This window comes from Dasypus novemcinctus, chromosome 11, assembly GCF_030445035.2.
Source record: "Dasypus novemcinctus isolate mDasNov1 chromosome 11, mDasNov1.1.hap2, whole genome shotgun sequence".
NCBI lineage: Eukaryota > Metazoa > Chordata > Mammalia > Cingulata > Dasypodidae > Dasypus > Dasypus novemcinctus.
In genome coordinates, this window is record NC_080683.1 from 16,603,745 (window position 1) to 16,626,502 (window position 22,758).

Below are 22,758 nucleotides of genomic sequence, written 5' to 3' on the forward strand. Positions count from 1 at the left end.
CAGCACCACCTAGGACAACTCCAAATCCTGAAAATGCCCCCACACCATATCTCTTCTTCCATCTCCCTACCCTCAGCAGCCACCATGGCCACCCTCTCCACAACGCTGCTACAATTTCTTCCCTTATCCTCTGTGTCTTTTGTTGCATCATCATGCTGTGCCAGCTCCCCACATCAGCTGGTACACCTGCATGTGGTGGCCTTCCCTTGCGGGGCAGCACTCCTGCGTGGGCCAGCTTGGTGCACAGGCCAGCTTGCCTTCACCAGGGGGCCCTGGGCATCGAACCCTGGACCTCCTATATGGTAGATGGGAGCCCAACTGCTTGAGCCACATCCATTTCCTGGTTTTTGATCCACTATGAGTTAATTTTTGGATAAGGTGTGAGATAGGGGTCCTTTTTCCTTCTCTTGGCTATGGAAATCCAATTCTTTCAGCACCATTTGTTGAATGGACTGTTCTGCCCGAGCTGTGTGGGTTTGACAAGCTCATCAAAAATCACTTGACCATGCATGTGAGGATCTGTTTCTGAATCATCACTTTGGTTCCATTGGTCTATAAGTCTGTCTTTATGCCAGTACCATGTGGTTTTTACCACTGTAGCTAGGTAATATGATTTAAAGTCTGGAGATGAGAGTCTTCCAACTTTGATTTTCTTTTGTAAGATGTTTCTGGCTATTCAAGACCCATTACCCTTCCAAAAAATTTGATAATCATGTTTTCAATTTATTTTAAAAATGCTGGTGGAATTTTTATTGGGATTGCATTAATCTGTATATCAATTTGAGTAGAATTGACATCTTAATGATATTTAATCTTCCAATCCATAAGCATGGAATGTCCTTCCAATTATTTAGGTCTTTTTTAAAATTTCTTTTAACATTGAGTTGTAGTATTCTGAATACAAGTGCTTTACATGGTTGGTTAAGTTTATTCCTGAATATTTGGGTTTTATCTGTCATTTTATTTTCATCACTCTTTTGACATTTATAGCTGCTTTTATTGATATAATCTTCACTTCTAGTCTCTTTTCCAGGTCTCCCTCTCCTGTTTTTTCTTTTCAAGCTCTACCATACCCTTTTTAAAATTTAATTTAATTTTTTAAAGATTTATTTTATTTCTTTCTCTCCCCTTCCCCCCCTCCCCCATTGTCTGCTCTCTGTGTCCATTCACTGTAGCATACCTTTTAGTATTTCCAGAAAATCCAATCTCTTGGTTAGAAATTCTCTGTTTCTGTTTATCTGTGAATATTCTAAACTTGCTCTCATTTTTGAAAGACAATCTTGCTGGACTTAAGATTCTTGGTTGGAAGTTTTTCTCTTGTAGTATCTTAAATATATTATACTACTGTCTTCTTGCCTCCAAGGTTTCTGGTGAGAAATCAGCACTTAATCTTATTGGGTATCCCTTATATGTTATGCATTGCTTTTCTCTTGCTGTTCTCAGAATTCTCTTTGTCTTTGGCATTTGACATTCTGATTGGTATGTGTCTTGGAGTTGTTCTAGTCAGATTTTTTTCAGATGGGAGTATGTTGTGCTTCTTGGACATGGATATCTATGTCTTTTAATAGTTTTGGTAAGTTTTCTACCATTATTTCTTCAAATATTCCTTCTGCCCCTTTTCCCTTCCCTTCTCCTTCTGAGACACCTATGACATGTGTGTTTGCATGTCTCTTGCTGTCATTTAGTTCCCTGAGACCTTGTTCAATTTTTTCCATTCTTTTTTTCATCTGTCTTTTGTATACTCACTTTCAGAGACCATTTCTTCAAGCTCAGCAATCCTTTCTTCTGCCTCCTCAAATCTGCTATGTATGATTCCAATGTATTTTAAATTTCATTTATTCAGCTTTCAGTCCCATAAAATCTGTTATTTTTCTATGTATGCTTTCAGATTTTTCTTTGTGCTCATCCAATGTCTTTTCCTCCTTTTTTATTATCTTTTTTTTAAAAGGTACATAGATCACACAAATGTTACATTAAAATATAAGAGGTTCCCATATATCCCACTCTCCATACCCCCCACTCCTCCCGCATCAACTACTTCTTTCATTAGTGTGGCACATTCATTACATTTGATGGATAAATTTTGGAGCACAGCGTGGATTATAGTTTATGCTGTAGTTTACACTCTCTCCGAGTTCATTCAGTGGGTTATGGCAGGATATATAATGCCTTGTATCTGTCTCTGCAGTATCATTCAGGGCAACTCCAAGTCCTGAAAATGACCCCATATCACACCTCTTTTTCCCTCTCCCTGCCTTCAGCAAGTCCTGTGGCCATTGTCTCCACATCAATGATGTAGTCCAATGTCTTAATATCCTTAATCTCTTTAGTCTTCTCATTGAATTTATTAGGGAGATTTATTTGAACTGCTATGATTAGTTGTCTCAACTCTTTTATGTCATCTGGAGGCTTATCTTGCTCCTTTAACTGGACCATATCTTCCTGTTTCTTGGTGTGGAGTATAATTTTTTGTTGGTGTCTCGGCATCTGGCTTACTAGAGTATTTATTCTGGGTGCAGTTTTTCTCTTTAGTTTAAGGTTTCCTGCCCTTTCTTCCTTGCTGGTTGTGCAGTTGGAGCCAAGGATGTAGTTGGTGCTATAAGCTGTGGAGGCTCAAGCTGCCCTTATTGCCCCAGGGATCGATGAAGCATCTTCCAACTTTCTCCTTTTCGAGGGGTAGAGACAGAGTCACAGCTGTGTGGAATAATCCAAGTCATGCAGACTTAGACTGTAGTTGCCCAGAAAGACTGATGAAGCCTCACACCCCTTTCTCCCCTGCCTGGGCTGAGGATGGAGCTGCAGGTGTGGGCAGCAATCTGTGCTGATCCAGTCCAAGATAGCTGCAGTTGCCCCAGTTGACTTATGACTATTCAGTCTGTGTCAGCCAAATGTATCTGAAGTTACCTGGATAGGCTGGTGCAGGGCCCACCAGCTTCCTCCCTGCCAGAGGTGGGGCTGACGCATAGGCTAGGACTGCAGGTGATCTGTGTGAAAGAAACTGGTCCCTACCATCACTGTGATTTTCAATCAGCCCGGCTTCCCCTCATGCTGAGGGTGGAGTCAAAATAGTGGCTACTGGCCTCTTTCTGATTTGGTCAGGTTCATACTTCAGCTGTTCTTGGGGTTACACCTTAGCCAGCTGAATTTATTAATCAGTAGCTGAAATTGGTAACCAATTGTCTCTTCCTCCACTGTTTTTGGGAATGGAGCTTCAAATTCCAGTCACAGAATAGCTCCTCAGGCAGCTTGTGCTGCCTAAGTAGGATGATCACTGGCCTCCAAGGCTTGGCCTGTAATTTCCCAGAGAGGCTGATGCAGGTCCCCTCAGCTTCCTCCCTGCTGTAGGCAGGACTGGGACTTAGTCTAAAGGTGCAATATGATCTGGATGGAAAGAAGCCGGTCTCCACCAGCACTGTGATTTTCCATCTGCCCCGCTTCCCCTCATGCCAGGCACAGAGTTTAGATGACAGCTGCCAGCTTCTTTCTGACTTGGACAAGTTGAAACTTCAGCTATTCTTAGGACTATACTTTAGCCCGCTGAATTTACTAATCAGTAGCTGAAGTTGGTGCCCAACCGTCTCTTCCTCCTCCGTTTTTGGGAAGTGGCGTTTCCAATTCCAGCTGCAGAATAGCTCCTGAGGTGGCTTGTGCCTCCAGTGTAGGATGGGCACTGGCCTCCTTGGTGTTGAGTGCTGCACTTATGAATCTTCTCTGCAGATGGGCAGTCTTCTCTTTCCAATCCTTCAAGGATGTTGCAGGATGTTCTTCTCCTCTCCTGGAACCCCAAACAGGTGCTTCAGCTAGCTCCAGATAACTCTGGGTGTTTACTAACTGCCCTGTAGCAGGAGCTGACTCTAGGAGCTCCTTACTCCACTGCCATCTTGCTTGTTGTCTCAAGAACTTGTTTTTTTCTTGAGAGTATCGGATGAACAGACAACAGTTTAGCTTAGCTGGTGCCCTATGATTTCAAAAGTTTTGCTGTTATAAATAATGCTGTAATGTGTATTCCTATACATTTTTTGTACACTTCTGGTTATATCATAAAGGTAAATTCCTAGAAGTGTAATTATTGAATCAAAGGTAAGGGAAGTCCCTCAAGCGATTCTTTCCGTAATAAAATCTGCTCTGAGTGGCCTTGCTAACCCTAACACTAGACATGGTAGAGCTGGCATAATTCTTAACTTCTGCCTCTCTAGATCCTCTGCAACAGATGTATGCCACCCACAGCAGCAATGGGTCCATGTATTGGGAAGGAAAGAATGCCCAGATTTTCAATTTCCCATCTGGGAGGCTGCAGGTAGAATTGTGTGATGAATGACAGTTCTTCATCCACACCCCCATAGAAATAAGTCTCTTTTCTCTCTCATGATGACTGGTATGAGGAGTACCTACTTCAGTCATAGCAGGTATACCCCTATCTACAACTCCAGCCTGGACATTGCCATAAGCTTCATATTGATATATTCAACTGCCTTCTAGATAGCACCACCTGGATGTCCCACAGGCCTCTCAAGCTCAATATAACTCAGCTGAACTTTGTACCCTTCCACAAACACCAGGTTCTCCTTCTGCATTTTCTATTTTGATCAGTGGTCTCACCATTCGTGCATTCCCACAGGTATAGATCTAGGGGTCATACTTGTCTCCTCCCACTCATCCAACTGAGGACCAAGTTCTGGAATATCTTATAAGTCCATCTCCTCTATTCCATCTGTATCATCACTATCCCAATCCAGTCTCTCATTGGCTCTTGCCTGGACTATTGTAATTGTAATGCCCTCTGAATTAGTTGTCTATGGCTGTATAACAGATCATGTTAGGGAAGCGGACTTGGCCCAGTGGACAGGGTGTCCACCTACCACATGGGAGGTCTGTGGTTCAAACCCCGGGCCTCCTTGACCTGTGTGGAGCTGGCCCATGTGCAGTGCTGATGCACGCAAGGAGTGCCCTTCCATGCAGGGGTGCCCCCGCGTAGGGGAGCCCCACGCACAAGGAGTGTGCCCCATAAGGAGAGCCGCCCAGTGTGAAAGAAAGTGCAGCCTGCCCAAGAATGGCGCTGCACACAAGAAGAGCTGACACAACAAGATGACGCAACAAAAAGAAACACAGATTCCGGCGCCACTGATAAGGATAGAAGTGGTCACAGAAGGATACACAATGAATGGACACAGAGAGCAGACAACTGTGGGGGTGGGGGGAGGGGAGAGAAATAAATAAAAAATAAATCTTTAAAAAAAAAATTTAGCAGCTTAAAATAACATGTATCTCTCAGTTTCTGTGGGCCAGGAACCTGGATGCAGTTTAACTGGGTGCCTCCGGCTCAAGGTCTGTCTTTTTTTTAAAAAATTAATTAATTAATTAATTTCTCTCCACTGCCCACCCCCCATTGTCTGCTTTCTGTGTCCATTTGCTGTGTGTTCTTCTTTGTCTGCTTGCATTCTTTGTCAGCAGCACAGGGAATCTGTGTCTCCTTTTGTTGCGTCATCTTGCTGCATCAGCTCTCTGTGTGTGTGGTGCCACTCCTGGGCAGCCTGCACATTTTTTGTGTGGGTGGTTCTCCTTGAGGGGTGCACTCCTTGTGTGTGGGGCTCCCCTATGCAGGGGACATCCCTGCGTGGCACGGCACTCCTTGTGCGCGGCAGCACTGCATATGGCCCAGCTCACCACACGCGTCAGGAGGCCCTGGGTTTGAACCCTGGAGTGTCTGTCTTACGAGGGTGCAGTCAAGGTGTTGGTCAGGGCTGCAGGCTCATCTGAAGGCTCGCCTGGGGGAGGAGCTTCTTCTAAGCTTACATGCATGCTTGGTGGCAGGACTGAGTTCCTCGTGGCTGTTAGACTGAGGGCGTCAGTTCCTCCCTGGGAGTTGCCTGGAGTCTTGCCTCAGTTCCTTGCCTGTCCATGGGCATCTCACATGGCAGCTGGCTTCCCTCAGAGAAGGTGAGAGAATGAGAGTGGACACACAATACAAATCAACAATGTCTTTGTAACCTAATGTCTTAATTCACCAGGGCTGCTATGCCAAGTACCACATATTTAACAAGAATTTATTGTCTCTCAGTTTCAGAGGCTAGAAGTCCAAAATCAAGGTGTCAGCAAGGCTGTGCTTTCTCTCTGAAGGCTGTGGTGTTCTGGTGCTGGCTTGGCGTATTCCTTGGGGTTCCTTGCTTGCACCCCTGTCTCCTGTTATGTGGCAATGTCCTTGGTGACCTCCTACGTTTCTCTGACTTCTCTGTCTGAATTTCCTCTCTTATAAGGACTCTAGTAATATACATTAAGGCCCACCCTGATCAGTTTGTCCATGCTTAACTAGGACCTCACAGGACCCTATTCACAAATGAGTCCACACCTTAACTAACAATACATCTTCCAAATTGCATTCTATTTATAAACGGGTTCATACTCACAGGGATGCAGATTCAGATTAAGAACATGTCTTTTGTTGGTGTACATAATTCAGTCTACAACACCTAACCTCAGAAATGCCATCAAGGGCATTGTAGCTCAAGTGGTGGAGCTCCTGCTTCCCATGTACGAGGTCCCGGGTTTGATCCCTGGTACCTCCTTAAAACAAACAATTGAAGAAACCAACTCTCACTGGGGAGCAGATGTAGTTTAGTGGTTGAGTGCCATCTTCCCATGTATGAGGTCCTGGGTTCAATCCCTGGTATCATCTTAAAAGAAAAAAAAAGAAATGCCATCCATCAATGTTGCTGTTTTCTGTTTGTTAAAAATGAGTCACTCAGTGTAACCCAATTCTTTCAAGAGGAGGGGACTGCAAAAGCAACAAATGGGGGAAGTGGACTTGGCCCAGTGGTTAGGGTGTCTGTCTACCACATGGGAGGTCTGAGGTTCAAACCCTGGGCCTCCTTGACCCATGTGGAGTTGGCCCATGCGTAGTGCTGATATCCGCAGAGTGCCGTGGCGTAGGGGAGCCCCACGTGCAAGGAGTGCGCCCCGTAAGGAGAGCCACCCAGCACAAAAGAAAGTGCAGCCTGCCCAGGAATGGTGCCGCACACACGGAGAGCTGACACAAAAAGATGACGCAACAAAAAGAGACACAGATGCCCATGCCGCTGACAACAACAGAAGCGGACAAAGAAGACGCAGCAAATAGACACAGAGAACAGACAACCGGGATGGGGGGACGGAAGGGGAGAGAAATAAATAAATAAATAAATCTAAAAAAAAAAAAAGAAAGAAAGCAACAAATGCCAGGTTGCAGGGATCATTGATGGCCATGTTAGAGGCTGCCCATCACACTCCCCTAAATGGACTCCCTTAAAGTCCACTCTTCACACAGCCTCCAACATTTTCTGATATAGAAATCAGACCCCATGTGACCATGTCATGTTCCTGCCTACTATTATCTAATGCTACCCTATTAAAGCATGTTAAAGGGAGAGTTCGAGCTCCCTCACATGGGCTGAAAATCCTCCAGATCTGTCTGTCTTTGCTTCTCCAGTCTCATCGCCAATGCTCCGGCTGTAGCCGTGTCACATTGCTTCATTTCCCTGCTGTTCCTTCCCCCACGTCTTTGCATATGCTCTTTCCTTTGCCCGAATGCCTTTCCCCAGTGGTCTTTGCTTGTGTCCACATACTGCAGGAGTTGCTCAGCACCCACTGACTTCCCTAGTGGTCTCGGCTGTGCTAGCCTACTCTTCCTGGGGAACTGGTTTTGCCCCTTCTCTGCCCAGTTTTAGTAAGTACTGGCAATGTGACCTGCCATCTTTCTTAGGCGACTCCACTCTTGACCCTTGTGAATGGTTTAAAGGAGGGCACAGGGCCCAATGAGAGTCCTTTCCCGAGCTATTTCGCATTGGAGATGGGGACGAGGGTTGGTTGAAAGACTGTGAGAATTTGAATCTAAGGCTGTCAGTGGCCCTGTTGCCCTTGTGAAGAAGCTGTTCTGCAGTTGGCAAAAATGAAACCTAGATATCAGGCAAGGAGGGGCAAGCCAGGGAGAGACAGTAAGCCCTGATTCCAGTTATTCCCAGTGATTACCTTTGCCATGGGAACGAATACATCCCCATAATTGCTTAAACTACCCTGGTTTGTGTTGGATTTCTGTCACTTGCAACCAAGAACCCTACATGTGGTAAATTTATATCAGTTTTCTGAGACTGAGTTTAGGCATGCCTTCTCCATAAAGTCTTCCCAGGTGTTTGCCCTGCCCGCTCCAGCCTAACTCGATTAGGTGTTCCCTTTTCAGTGCCTACTTAATTTCCTGGAAAAATTTCTCTATCATTATTTTTACCCACTTTTCCATAATCACCTATGTATGTGTCCATTTCTCCTCTCCCCAGACACTAAGCTCCTTGAGGAGCTTATGGGGTCATCTTATGATCCCCAATGTCTAGAAGAGTGCCTGACACAAAAAGTGTTCTGATAAATGATTGTTGATAGGCAAAGCAGGTGGATACTTTGAAAGTTGTTTTGAAAAGCTTTTTTCCCCTTTCTTTTCTTAATCCTTGTGCAATCCTTTCTTTACGGTTTGCTCAGCAAAACCTTTTCATTTTCATATTTAGGAGAGATATTTTGCTCCAATGTTAAAATTATCATATGTTCTGAATTGAGGAGGGGAACACTGAGTTATTGCATTTTTGCTTTATCTGTAAGCCATGAAAGTTCAAGGATATTAGTATAATGTGTTTACTTAAAACTGGAAATCAAGCTTTACAGAACTGGTGAGGTTTTGAACTTTTTTTTTTTAAAAGGTTTTGGACCCCATAGTCCAGAGTTAGGAGTTCTGGGCTGTAGATCTAGCTCTGACCCTATCTAACTGTGTTTTGTCATAGAAAATCAACTTCTCTGAGAGTCCTTTTCCTTTTCAAATGGAAATGATGGTATCAGTCCTCCTGAAATCACAGGATTGTTAGTGGGGAGCAAATGAGAGATGCAATATATAACTTGCTTTGAAACCATTCAAATCTAAAAGTAATGCAATATTATGAAAAAAGATCCTACGCCTTGATTATGGATAACTTTATCTGAAAGCTTTGCCCAAGGCCATTTATCAAATACAAAACCACGGAAAGGAGAAGTGATTGCTTTTTCTGCTGACACCCACAAGATTTTGTTGAAGGTCCTTTTATCTTCCAGGAGTTCAGCACTAAACAGAATGCTCAGTTATAACCATTTCAGCATAGGTTTGTTTTTTATTATTTTTTCTCTTCTCTTCATGCTTATTGATTCTTTATTTTATTTATGGTCTTAATGAAGATGCACTTTTTGGGTATGTTTCAGTCTCTCAAATTGAGAATAAAAAATTATATGCTTATGTACTTATAGAGGAGTAGTCCCAGTTCTCATAACTGTGTAAGAGATGTAAGATCAGGTTCTAACTACCAACTTAAGCAGATAGAAAAATCGAATCCTTCTGTTTTCTTCCCAGCCTTGCTGCAGATTTGGATCTGAGATCCCCCTCCTCACATTCTGATCACTCCTCTGAAACTCCATTGCCTGAAGTTCAAAGGCATAAATATCCTGAGGAATTTAGCCTGCTTAAGCTGCAGACAGGTGAGTGAGTCATGCCTCTGCCCCCAGGGTCATTTCCGAAGTCTGCTGTGCTGCTGGGCTTGATTTACTGAAGAGCCAGGCATTTGACACGCTGCACCTCTCCTTCTTATAACAGCCCTGTTGGGGAGCTGTCATCATATGTTTTTCACAAATAAAATGCCTTTAGATTAGAAAAATTATTAAAGTACTCTAGCAAAATATTAAAATCATAAAAAGCTTATAAAGTAAAATATAAAAAGTCCCTCCTCTGTAATCTCAAAAACATCCCCATCCTGCCCTAGACCTGTGAAGAGTTTCTATATATATCCTTCCAGAATTTTGAGATGTGTATATGTGTATGTATATTTATATATGTACAGTTACATGGATACATAAATGTACATAATATAAATGAGTTTTACTATACAAATTATTTTCACTCAACAGTAAATAGATCATCTTTCTGTGTTGATTCATATAGCTCTATGTGCTAATATATATTTACCCATTTTATAGAGAAGGAAACTGAGGCCTGGAGAAGTTCAGTCAACCACACGAGTACACATAACCAGGAGGTAGAGCAATGGAATTAGGACTCAAACCTGCCTTCCTCCAAAGTTCATGTTCTTTCTTGGCCACCATGGAGCCCTAGTGTTTGTCAAACAGCTGTAGAGCTATTAGGAGCTCTTTTATTGCTTAAAATCTCCTGTAGTGGGGACACAGGAGAAGTACAAATGAGAAAACAGAGGTACTGAGGTTTCTCCTTTGGCATTATTGCACGTGTACCTTTCCCTGTGTCACCCAAGTGCATGTGTCACTGTTACGTCAATATCATGTTCTATCCAGTTAAGATATCATGATTGGCCCAGCCATTCCCTGGTCGATGGCTCTTATTCTTTCCTCATGGTTATAAGAGTGAAGGATCAGAGGTGCTTGTACAACTGTTTTTCACTTCCCAACCCATACTTATAACCATAAAACTGGCTTTATGTTTGGAGGAGAGGTAAAAAGGGAGAAAAAGTGAGGCCTCTTAGGTAGCTTTTCTCCCACCTTCCGTGATTGTAACCTTTTGTGCCTAGTCCCATGGAGGTTAACATGGTCCCTGATGTAGAACCAAGGAATTATACGTGTTGATAAAGGTTGCACAGTGTCTTGCGAGTTCTCACAACATTTTTGCCATCCACTTGCACTATGGGGCTGGTTGTGGTACAAATGGAAGGATTTCTTATCTCTTGCAGAGGATGGGCAGCGACCTGAGTGGACATTTTACCCGCGGTTTAGCAGTAACATCCACACCTACCACGTTGGAAAGCAGTGCTTCTTTAACGGGGTCTTCCTGGGCAACAGGAGGTCTGTAAAAGAGAGGACGGTGGACAAATGCTTGGGGAGAAAGAAATATGGTAATGTTCTTCTCCTGGTCCTTGACTGTGCAAAGCCCCCAAGCACTGTTCAGTCATGATTCTTCAGGCCCAGCATTGCCCTGAGTCTGACTGGGGGCTGCCTCGTGGAGTCACCCTGTCACCCTAGTGTATCCAGGAAGATGGTACAGTAAAGGAGATGTAAGCCAGGCTATTCTTTTTGGCAAAGAATGCACAACATATGCTGATCCACATTTTTGTTTTTCTCTGAGTTTCGTAAAATGCTAATGTGACATTTAAGTCATGGAATAAGATATCTTGGATACTTATTAATAGAAACCCTCATTGAAGTCCAAAGTAAATAATTTATATCCCAAAAAGGTGCTGCTTGTTATGTGCATTTAAGTTGTATCTTACATCCTCCAAAAGGAAAGCATCCCATAAACGTTAGCATAGACTTTTAAAAACTCATGGTGAGATATAGTTTGAAAACCAAAGCTTTTGCTTGGATGGAAAATGCACAAAATGCCAGACTAGAAGAGCTGAAAGAGGAATAACTGATTCAGGGGTCTTGGAGGAATCCTGGACCTGCCCCCGATTCCTGAGATCAAAATCTAGTGGGTGACAGACCGTGAGTAGAGCTGGGGCTTCAGCCTCCAGTTGTGGCTGGGGAGGACCTCAAGTCTCAGAGAGAAGTGGCATCCAGCATGACTCTACCCAGGAGAGTAGGGAGAGCTGTGGGCTGTGTGTGGGCAGAAGGGGAGGCTCAGGGTCCTACCCACCCCAGGGGATATGGAACAACAGCTGCATTTCTGTGTCCCGAGAAGAGGTGGAAATTAGTACAGAGAGAAAGAATGAGAGAGAGTGCGAGAGCAAGCCAGAAGCATGGTGCGGGTCTTAGAGTTGGGACGAGGGAGGCTGCAGTAGGATGTACCATAAACTGCCGGTCCAGGGATTGGATGAGGATAAATTTGTTTCATTTGATGCATTGTGGAGGGGCATGTCTTCCTGATTATTGGGCTGGATGGCACATTTTAGCAGACATTGACAGAAATATGTGCCAACTCTCTGAGACTAAAAGAGACAAGGTGAGCAGTAGGCACCACTGCGTTTGCAGACAGTGCCCTGGGACACAAAGCCCTGATGCCACATAAGCCTGCTGTGCCATCCCTCCTACCTCCCACCCCTACCTGAGATGCAGCACAGGGTAGAAGGGGAAGGATTTCTTTACCCTGTTTAAATCTGAAATGACTGAGAGAAACCCAGCAGGGGCTAAATTTAGCAGAATAGTACTTGGGAGTGCTCTTGGCTACAAGTAAGAGAAAAACCAAATGAACAGAGGCTTAAACCCATAGGATATTTATTTCATACTTAATAAGAAGTTTTGGAATCTAGGTGGTGGGGATAGTCTGGTTGCCCAGTGATATCATCAAGAGCATAGATAGGCTCATTTTGTCTTTATATGTCATTACTCTTAGTAGTGTTGGATTTTTTTTGTTTTCATGCTTGTCACTTCATGGTTTTGATTGTAACAGTTCCAAGGATCATAACTTTATTCAAGACACAAAGGAAAGGAAACCTCTTGTTTCTTCCTTTTATAAGGAAGGAAAATATTTCCTACATGCTCCTTAGTTGACTTTTTTTTTTTAAAGATTTATTTTTTATTTATTTCTCTCCCTTCTCCCCCCCTCCCAGTTGTCTGCTCTCTGTGTCCATTCGCTGTGTGTTCCTCTGTGTCTACTTGCATTCTTGTCAGAGGCACCAGGAATCTATGCCTCTTTTTTTTGTTGCATCATCTTGCTGCATCACCTCTGTGTGTGTGTGGCGCCACTCCTGGGCAGGCTGCACTTTTTTCATGTGGGGCAGCTCTCCTTGTGGGGCGCACTCCTTGCACGTGGGGCTCCCTTACACGGGGACACCCCTGAGTGGCACGGCACTCCTTACATGCATCAGCACTGCAGTGGGCCAGCTCACCACACAGGTCAGGAGGTCCTGGGTTTGAACCCTGGACCTCCCATATGGTAGGCGGATGCTCTATCAGTTGAGCCAAATCCACTTCCCTAGTTGACATTCTTCTACCCATGTCTCACTAGCCAGAACTGGGCCAGCTGCAAGGATATATCAAAAGTGAAAGGAAAAAAATTACTTAAAAAAAAAAAAAAGGAAGTGGCTGTACTCTATCAAATGGGCTCCCGTCTACCATTGTGAGGGCAGGCTGGCCCTTGTCTGCTGGCCCACGTCTGCGGAGAGCTGATGGCCTGAGCCCATGGAGAACTGGTGCAGCAAGATGACGCAACAGAATACAGACAAGCAGACACAGAAGAAAGCACAGTGAATGGACACAGAGAGCAGACAGCAAGCAAGTAGCAAGGTGGGGGGCGGGGGAATAAATTTAAAAAAATTCCAAAAAAAAAAAAAGTGAAAGGGGATTAAAAACCTGAGGAGCACTGCAGGACCCCCTTAGATTGTTAGGCTGGTTTGGAGATGGAATAAATGTTTTTTCATTTGTTAAAAAAAAAAGTGAAGGGGAAAAAAAAAAGAAAAGAAAAGTGACTGGAAATTCTACATTTAATTTTTGGAGGAATTTCCAAATTGTTTTCCAAAGCTGTTGCTGCACCCTCTTACATTCTCACTAAAATGAACTCAAGTTCCAATTTCTCACATCCTCTCCAACACTTGTAATTTTCCATTAAAAAAAAATAGCCAACCTTGTGGGTAAGGGATGGCATCTCACTATGACTTTGATTTGTATTTCCTTAATGACTGAAGATGGTGAGCATGTTTTCATATGTTACAGGTCTATCAGTAATTGATACACAGTTGTCTGCACTTGGGGCTATCTGTTTTTTGTGGAATATTCAGAAATTATACTAAATCCCACATTTAAACTAATAGTATAACAACCATGTCATCTCAGAAGTATTGATTAGAAGAATTTTTCCCCTAAAAGTAACATCTTATACTTATACCCAAGTCATCAATTCTTTTTCTACTTGCCGACATTATCTTGTGAGATCTATAATAGTCATTTCCAAGTGTTGTCCTCAGACCACCTACATCATAATCAGTGGGAGAGTTTGTACAAAATGCCAGTACTTGGTCCCAATCCAGACCTTCTGAAACAGAATTGCTTGGGTTGGGACCAAAGAAGTTGAATTTTAACAAGCTCTCTAGGTGATTTTCAGGAATGCTAAAGTTTTAGAACCACTGTTCTGTAGTGGATGGCATTTACTGTCTTATAGCATTATTTATCTCCTTACATAAAAGTCTTGTCTCCCTAACTAGATAAGATTCCCTAGGGGGAGGTTTATGCCTTAGCTATAAATTTATTTGGGGTCTGAGCCAGCCTAAATATAGTGTTGCAGAGTATGGACTTTATGAATCCTCACAATAAAGCACTAAATTATCCTATTTCCTCTGCCATGTCAATACTTACAGTAAGTCTGTGGATCACTTTCAGCTTTTTATTATTTCATTATAAAACATCTTCCACAGATATCAATCCCAGGAATGGAATCCCAAATTTAACTCCTGGGGATAATCCGTACATGTACCCAGAACAAAGTGAAGGCTTCCACAAGGCAGGATCAACTCTTTCACCAGTGAAATTTTCAAAGTAAGTACATGTTAATACAAGGGTTATTTAGTTAATTTCATAAGAATTGTAGTTCCACCATATATATATAAATTATTTTTAAAGGGTTAGATTTCAATAAGACACGATTGGGTGAAAATTTCTAAAAAAAATTCATATCCATTAGTGAATGCATGCATGCACGTATGTAATTGAAATTATGCACAGGCTCTTGGCTAGAAGACGTCGTTAATTTTGTTCCTACTAGTATTATCACAAATTTGTTGTGTTTTCCATTTTCATACTGAACCAGATTGCTTGTTATGACTCCAGTTGGGGTTGACTTGGAACTAAGCTTAGACCAAAGTGATTGAGAAGAAAGGCAGGCTCATTGAGAAGAAGAGTTGGTATATTACATTTGAAATGTTATTTAAAAAAATTAATCCTGTGATGTTTTCTAAAATGATCGAAAATAATGAAAACAATGGCCCTGACTGTTTCAAAGCCCATACATGAAAATTAAAACCAGAAAGTACACCATCCTATTGAACACAATGATGTAATGATCTCTTTGCTGCAGAAGCCACACAAATTTTATGGCTACCTTTTTCTGTTTTTCCAGAGTGCCTTATGAAAAGAAATTTGATACCTTTATTCCACTTGAGCCTCTTCCACAAATTCCCAAGTGAGTTCTCTCACTGTATTTTCTGTTATTCTACTTTTCTGAAAATATAAATGATTTGTTCTTTGTTCTTGTGGCTCTCCATTTTGGGGCAAGTGTCTGAGTTTGGCAGCTGGGATGCCCACACATTCACCAGATGCCACGGGTCGTGCTGGGTCTGCACTATGGGAGGGTTGCACTAAACAGACAGTATCCTTGTGTTCTCAAACCTAAGAGTTTTTTGGAAAAGAAAGGCCTATGCTCAAATGACTGCAGCCAGGGAGGAAGGTGAGAGTTTCAAGAGGCAGAGAGAAAGCCAACGGAGCACTCCTGTATCTGAGTGAAGTATCATTCCTCCGGTCTCATATTTCTGCTCAGCTCCATTCTGAACCTCATTTATTTACCCAAAATGATTTCTGACCTAGAGAGAGATAGTTGTCTGTTTTTAAAAATTGGCTTTTGAATACCAAAATATAAATATAGACAGAGCGGGCAAGTGTCCCAGAGTCTGTCCTTTTGGGGTTTTCCTGGGGGAACAAACCCTGGAGCTCAGTGGGAATAAACATCTTTAATTCTAAACTTGGGAACTTTAAGACTTTCATTATACTGCATTATGACTTAAGGCTCACAATTAGGGTTTCTTATGCCTATACTTTATGCTTTTTATAAACACTATTCTGGAATATTCAAGTAATGGTGATCCTCTTAATCCTACCATCCCACCTATTCTAGCTTTTATACATTGCTTTCCATGTGCAAACAATGTTATTACATGTATAAATCATAGAATATAGAATAGTCTTGTTTTCCTGAAAAAGGTATATTTTCAGAAGGACAGAGCATTGTAGGACCAGCATATCTCTGTGTGTTGTGGCCAGTAAGAGAATTGGGAGACCCGAGGCTTTTCCTCAGGGATCTGACAGTCACCATGATGAAAAAGTCTAGTAACCAGTCGTGGCAGGAGACAGGAAGGCTCTGGTTTCAGTTTATGATGCTGGATTTACCATTTCTTGTTTCTTAGCTTCACTAATATTTTCTTCTACAGTATTTAATGTGCATTTTTTTAAAAAAGATTTATTTTTCATTTATTTCTCTCCCCTTTCCCCTGCCCGCCCCCAGTTGTCTGCTCTCTGTGTCCATTTGCTGCGTGTTCTTCTGTGTCCCCTTGTTTTCTTGTCAGCGGCACCAGGAATCTGTGTCTCTTTTTGTTGTGTCATCTTGCTGTGTCAGCTCTCCATGCGTGTGGTACCACTCCTTGGCCAGCTGTACTTCTTTCGTGTGGGGCAGCTCTCCTTGTGTATGGGGCTCCCCTACCTGGGGGACACCCCTGCGTGGAACGGCACTCCTTGCACGCATCAGCACTGCACGTGGGTCAGCTCATCACACGGGTCAGGAGGCCCTGGGTTTGAACCCTGGACCTCCCATGTGGTAGGTGGATGCTCTACTAGTTAAGCCAAATCCACTTCCCTAATATGCTGTTAATCCCATCTTGTCACTATTGTATTTTTCACCTCTACAAGTTTCATTTGACTCCTTTTTATATCTTTTACTTCTTTCCTCACTGTTTTCATATATTTATTTAAATACTTTAACATTTATTTAAATATTTCTTTTTGGTCTTTTAATTGTCATTTCTGTCATTTTTTAAATCTGTTTTGACGGAATGATTTTTCTCATTGCTATGGATCACATTTTCCTGCTTCTTGGAACATTTGATAAATTTTGGTTGGTTCCTGGCCATGTGATTTTATGTTGTTTCGTGTCTCCATTTTGTGATCTTCTTTTAAAGAATGTTGGGCTTTGTTCTAGCTGGCAGTTAAGTCACTTGAAGTTCAGTTTGACCCTTTTAGGCTTGCTAGGGCTGGTCGAAAGGAGCCTTTACTCTAGGCATAATTTAACCCCACTATTAAGACACGGTCCTTCTAGAGCAGGGGTTCTTAACATTTTTTGTTCCATGAACTCTTTTGCCAGTCAAGTGAAAAGCCCTTACTAAGTCCACATTGTAATGTGTATTATTTAATAAATATTATATATCATACCTGCACCAACATGTCCCCCCAAGAATAATGTTTTTTTGAATTTCAGTTCAGGCTCATGGACCCCTTGTTAAGAATCCCTGTTCTAGAGTCTCTACCCTGAGTGATCAATGAGGAATCTCCATTCCAACTGGTTAGAACTTGAATGATTCCCAGTTGTCTGAACTCTAGAAACCATTTGTTTCAGAATTTCCCAGTTCCTCTATTGCTTGATATGGAATTTTACCCTATACATGTATGTCTTAGTACTCAGCAAAGACTTAAGGAGACCGCTATGCAGATTTCTAAGTCTCATTTTCTGTGTAGATCTTTCTCCAGAATTCTGCCTTGCAACTTCCAGTCATCCCTCATCTTTGGCTTCTCAAACTCAGAGAAAACACTGTGCTCTGCTTGGAATCCTCATTCCTGCTCTGGGTTCTGGAATGTGCCTCAGTGCAAAAGTTGGGCAACTGGGAAACAGTTGTGGCTCAACTGATAGAGCGTCTACCTACCATATGGAGGGTCCAGGGTTCAATACCCAGGACTTCCTGACCTGTGCGGTGAGCCGGCCCAGCTCAGTGCTGCCACATGCAAGGAGTGCCGTGCCACACAAGGGTGTCCCCCGTGTAGGGGTGTCCCCCGTGTAGGGGTGCCCCATACACAAGGAGAGCGCCCCACAAGGAGAGCTGCCCTGCACGAAGGAAGCGCAGCCCCGCCCAGGAGTGGCGCTGCACATGTGGAGAGGTGATGCAGCAAGATGACACAACAAAAAAGGTGACACAGATTCCTGGAGAATGCAAGTGGACAGAGAAGAACACACAGTGAATGGACACAGAGAGCGACAATGGGGGGAAGGGGAAAGAAATAAAATAAATCTTAAAAAAAAAAAAAGTTGGGTGACCAGAGGACTCTCCTCATTTGTTTTCCTTCTTTCCAGAATCACAGTCCTAAACTCCCTATTGTCCAATGCCCAAAAACAGCTAATTCATCATTTTACCCAGTTTTCTAGTTGTTTAAGTCAGGAGATAAACATTACCCCAGTTACTCCATTGTGGCTGGAAGCCAGGCCCCTTGTTACCTAGGAATACAAATTTTAGGGTTTCTTTTTTTTCCCCCTGTTATTTGATGGACTCAGGTTTGTATAATTATATTACTCTCTTTAAAGTTATTTATCTCTTAAAATATTTTGCCATTTGTGCCCAGAATTTTAAAATGGGAAATCTGTAGTTACAACACTCTAATTTTAAGATAGGACAAAACTTGATAACCAGAAATGTTATAAGACTTGCCCAACTCTTCCATAGCTAGTTAATGGCAGAGCCAGAACTAGAGTAAAAATTAGGGAGAGAGATTATTTATTGAAAAAAATCCCTGTAATTTGCAACATGTCTGCAGGGATTATTTAACCAACTCAACAGATATTAATAAAAGTGCTCTTTATGCATTCGGCCTTTGGAAGAAGTGAGAAAGTTTTTCTATTTGTTCAAGTCTACTATTGTGTCTTTGAAAACTCTTTTAAAGTTTTCATCATATAGGCTGTCTTTATTTCCATGTATCATTCAACCCTTCTCTTCCCACCCTCTGATCTCCTATCAGTACCTCTTAGTGAAACCCAACTCCAAGTTAGAGGGCTGGGAGGATCCAAGGTGATGCAGACTGCAGGGCAGAGCTCCTGGGCAGGGAGCAGAGCTGAGAAGGGCAGGAAAGAAATCTGGGTTTGGGATAGGGGCAAACGAACAACAACTAACATGGGGTTTTATTTCAAGCTGGTCTCCTAATCCGAGGTCTTCTTACTTTTGGAGCACGTAGTGACCTGTCCACCGAAGGTGTTTGTGAATTTTGGATAAGACAAATCCAGCCTGAGGGTGTCCTCTTCTCCCTACAGCTTGCCTTTCTGGGCGAAGGAGAAGGCCAACAGGTTGAAGAATGAGATAAGAGAAGTTGAGGAGCTTGACAATTGGCAACCAGCGACTCCCTTACTACACAATTTACTCCCTCCTGGTGGGTTTAAAAGAGCATTCAAAACATAGTATAGAAACTGGAGGTGAGCCCAGAAGAGCAGACTTTGAGAGGCTTTGCAGTGGAGAGGAGAGCAGGCAAAAGCTTCTTTCTGAGCAGATGGTATCTTCTGCCCCAAGGTGGTGCCTTGGGCAGCTGTCATGACTCTGCCTCCTGGGGTCAGCATGTTGACGCGCAGCTGTTAGTCTGTAATGGAACGCAAACTTTAACTCCCTGCCTTTATCTACAACAGGTTCTCTGGACATTTCAAGACAATTCTGAACGGAAACAGGCCCACAAATCATGCACTGATTGCACTCTGGCGAGCCTATTTCAATTGCTTGTCTTTGCCAGTGTTGCTGTCTTAAATCAAATGTTTGATTTTAATGAGGAATCACTGTGCTTTGCTGTTTTTAACTTTACGTTTTGAAGACTTTCAAACTTACAGAAAAGTTGCAAAAACTGTACAATGAACACCTGTATATCCTTCACCTAGCTTTTCCAATTGTTAATATTTGCCTAAATTTGTTCTCATTTGCTATCTCATGTTATTTTTTTTCTCTCTCATATATATTTTTTCTTCCCCGTCCCCTCTCCCACCCTGCTGTTTTTGCTCTCTGTGTCCATTTGCTACACGATCCTCTGTATCTATTTCTTTTTTTTTTTTTATCTTCTCATCTTTCTCCTCTAGGATTCACCGGGATTCAATCCTAGGGACCTCTGATGAGGAGAGAGCTTCCCTGTCAATTGTACCACCTCAGTTCCTGGGCTCTGCTATGTTTCATCTTGACTCTCCCCTTTGTCTCTCTTTTGTTGTGTCATCTTGCTGCGTGACTCACTTGCGCGGGCACTCGGCTTGCTGTGTGGGCACTGGCTCATCACACAGGCATGCTTTCTCTTCTTCTTTTCCACTAGGGAGTCCCAGGGATCAAACCCAGGTTTCCCCATATGGTAGGTGGAGGCCTTATCACTTGAGCCACATCTGCTTCCATCTCTCTTATTATTAATACTGTTATTTTGCTGACCTATTTGAGAATGAGTGGCAGAATCCTTCACACTAGCATGCATCTTCTAAGGTCATGGATATTTGCAAACATAACCACAATACAAATATCAAATTCAGAGAATTTACCATAGATACAATACTACTGTCTCTTACACAGTCCACATTCGGATTTCATCAATTGACCTAGTGGCCTCTGTTATAACAGTATTTTTCTCCTGGTTAAAGATCCAGTCCATTCATGCTACTTTACTGGAATTGTAGTTGGTGTTGGGGTTTAAGATATATTTAGGGGATTTGAATCTCTGGACTGACAATATGATAGCCACGCCCTGAACTTCAACAGACTTCAACTCCTACACTCTGATTTATTGGACTTACCCCACTCAGCTAACATGGAATTGAAGAATGTCAACCACCACACCATGGAGCCTAGAGTGCCTACAACTGAAAGCAGGAGGATTGCATCCAGTATCCATGTGGAATCTAAGACCCCTCTTGACATAGATGTGCAATGGACACAACCAATCCAATGTCCACAGAGAAAATGTGGCATTGGTGTGGGAAGGATGGCCATGGTGGCTGCTGGGTGTGGGGAATGGGAGGAAGAGATGAGATGTGGAGGCGTTTTCGGGACGTGGAGTTGTCCTGGGTGGTGCTTCACGGACAATTACAGGACATTGTAGATCCCCCCAGGTCCCACTGGATGGAACGTGGGAGAGTGTGGGCTATGATGTGGACCATTAACTATAAAGTGCAGTGATGCCCAGAGATGTACTTACCAAATGCAATGGATGTGTCATGATGATGGGAGAGAGAGAGTGTTGCTGTGGGGGGAGTGGGGAGTGGGGGGTGGGGGCAGTGGGGTTGAATGGGACTTCATGTTTTTTGAATGTAATATTTTTTAAAAAATGAAAAAAAAAAAAAGATCCAGTCCAGCATTCTGTATTACATTCAGTTGTCATGTCTCTTTAGTCTCAGTTAATCTGGAACAGTTCCATGCTTTTTTTATTTTTCATAAGACTGACATTTTTGAAGAGTTCAAGTCATTAGGATGTCAAATGTCCCTCAGTTTGGGTTTGTCTGATGTTTCCTCATGATTAGTTTCAGTCTAGTCATTTTCAACAGGAATACCATGAAAGTAATGTTGTTTCATCCTTAGTGCATCACCTTGTTTTCTTGTTGGTTCTAAAAATGCTAGTCATGGTGTATGCATAGATACTTGTTCTCTTCCTGGTTTTAAAAATCAGGAAAAAAATTAAGACGTGAAGCATACATACACATATCTGAGTCAGAGGAAAACACCTCTCTGAAGGTCGTTACTACTTATGAGAACAGCTACCATGTCAGAAGTTTAGCCAAGAGGGTCACAAGAGGAGGCAGACCATCTGGGCTAGAAAGCCGTGGTGACTCACAGTGGAAGGGATTCACCTGACGGAAGGATGGTGATGGGTAATGAGGACGCAGCTTCTTTGGTTAATTGATCTGCCAATTACCATGATGTTTTTTTTAAAGATTTACTTTTTTAATCTATTTCTCTCCCCTTCCCCCCTTGCCCCAGTTGTTTGTTCTCTGTGTGTTCGTCTGTGTCTGCTTATATTCTTGTCAGTGGCACCAGGAAACTGTCTTTCTTTGTTGCGTCATCTTGCTGCGTCAGTTCTGTGTGTGTGCGGCACCATTCCTGGGCAGGCTGCACTTTCTTTCACACTGGGCGGCTCTCCTTACTGGGCGCACTCCTTGTGCGTGGGGCTCCCTTCATGGGGGACATCCTTGTGCACAGGCCAGCTCACCACATGGGTCAGGAGGCCCTGGATTTGAACCCTGGACCTCCCATGTGGTAGGCGGATGCTCTATCCATTGAGCCAAGTCCACTTCCCTACCATGATGTTTTTAGGCACCTACTATTTGTTCAGAACCAGTGCACTTTGGGGGATTAGTAGGAAGTGTAAGGTGTTTATTGAGGCCTACTCTGTGCCATTAGCATTTGTAAACAGTATAGGCATAGCTCTAGTAGGAGACAGTTTCAGTGGGAAATATATTGATCAAATAATTGGACAGATAATTAAAATTGTGATAAGTGCATTGAAGAATGACAGGTGAATGAGACCTAATCAAGTGTGACTGCCTTCTGGAAGTGACAATTTGAGATTTAAGGGATAAGTAAGTGTTAACTAGTGAAGAGAGGAGTGTATAAATTAGGATTAGTTGGATTTCATATTACAGAAAATTCATATAAATGGCTGAAATAAGAGAGAGATTCCTTTTCCTTCTCATAAAAGAATATTCCCAGGACGTAGCTCAGGACTGGTATGCCAGCTACATAGTTGCTCAACCGAAGCTGCTCCTTCCACTATTTGCTCCTGCAGCTTAGCACTTGGCTTCCATCCTCTAGGTTATACCACATGGTCCAAAATCACTGCTGGAGCACCAACCATTACATACACATAGCAAAAAGGAGAAAGAAAGGGAAAAAGGGAAAAAAGTAAGCACCAGCTATCTGTTTCTCCCTTAAGCTTTCCATTCTGTCTCACTAATTACTCTTAACTTCAAGGGACGCCGAGAAATGTGGCCTTTTTTTTTTTCCTATTCTTATGACATTTTATACAACATTTTCCCCCCACCATCTTCCCCCTTATATAACTTTTTAAAAGGTG

The 22,758-nt window shown here is 42.8% G+C and overlaps 1 protein-coding gene across 5 annotated transcripts in view; it reads left to right on the plus strand.

The window, feature by feature from the left end:
- Positions 1-22,758, plus strand: part of SPATS1 (spermatogenesis associated serine rich 1) — a 40,275-nt gene that overhangs the window by 11,517 nt on the left and 6,000 nt on the right. For 3 of the 5 annotated variants that reach the window (XM_058306813.2, XM_058306812.2, XM_058306814.2), the window contains exons 4-8: positions 9,392-9,516; positions 10,734-10,895; positions 14,349-14,469; positions 15,050-15,112; positions 18,989-19,104. In XM_058306813.2, coding sequence (XP_058162796.1) covers positions 9,392-9,516; positions 10,734-10,895; positions 14,349-14,469; positions 15,050-15,112; positions 18,989-19,104 — 587 coding nt within the window. Of the gene's footprint in view, positions 1-9,391; positions 9,517-10,733; positions 10,896-14,348; positions 14,470-15,049; positions 15,113-18,988; positions 19,105-19,354; positions 21,038-22,758 lie in introns of those variants that run through there. The other 2 variants (XM_058306816.2, XM_058306815.2) reach the window with 2 other exon arrangements.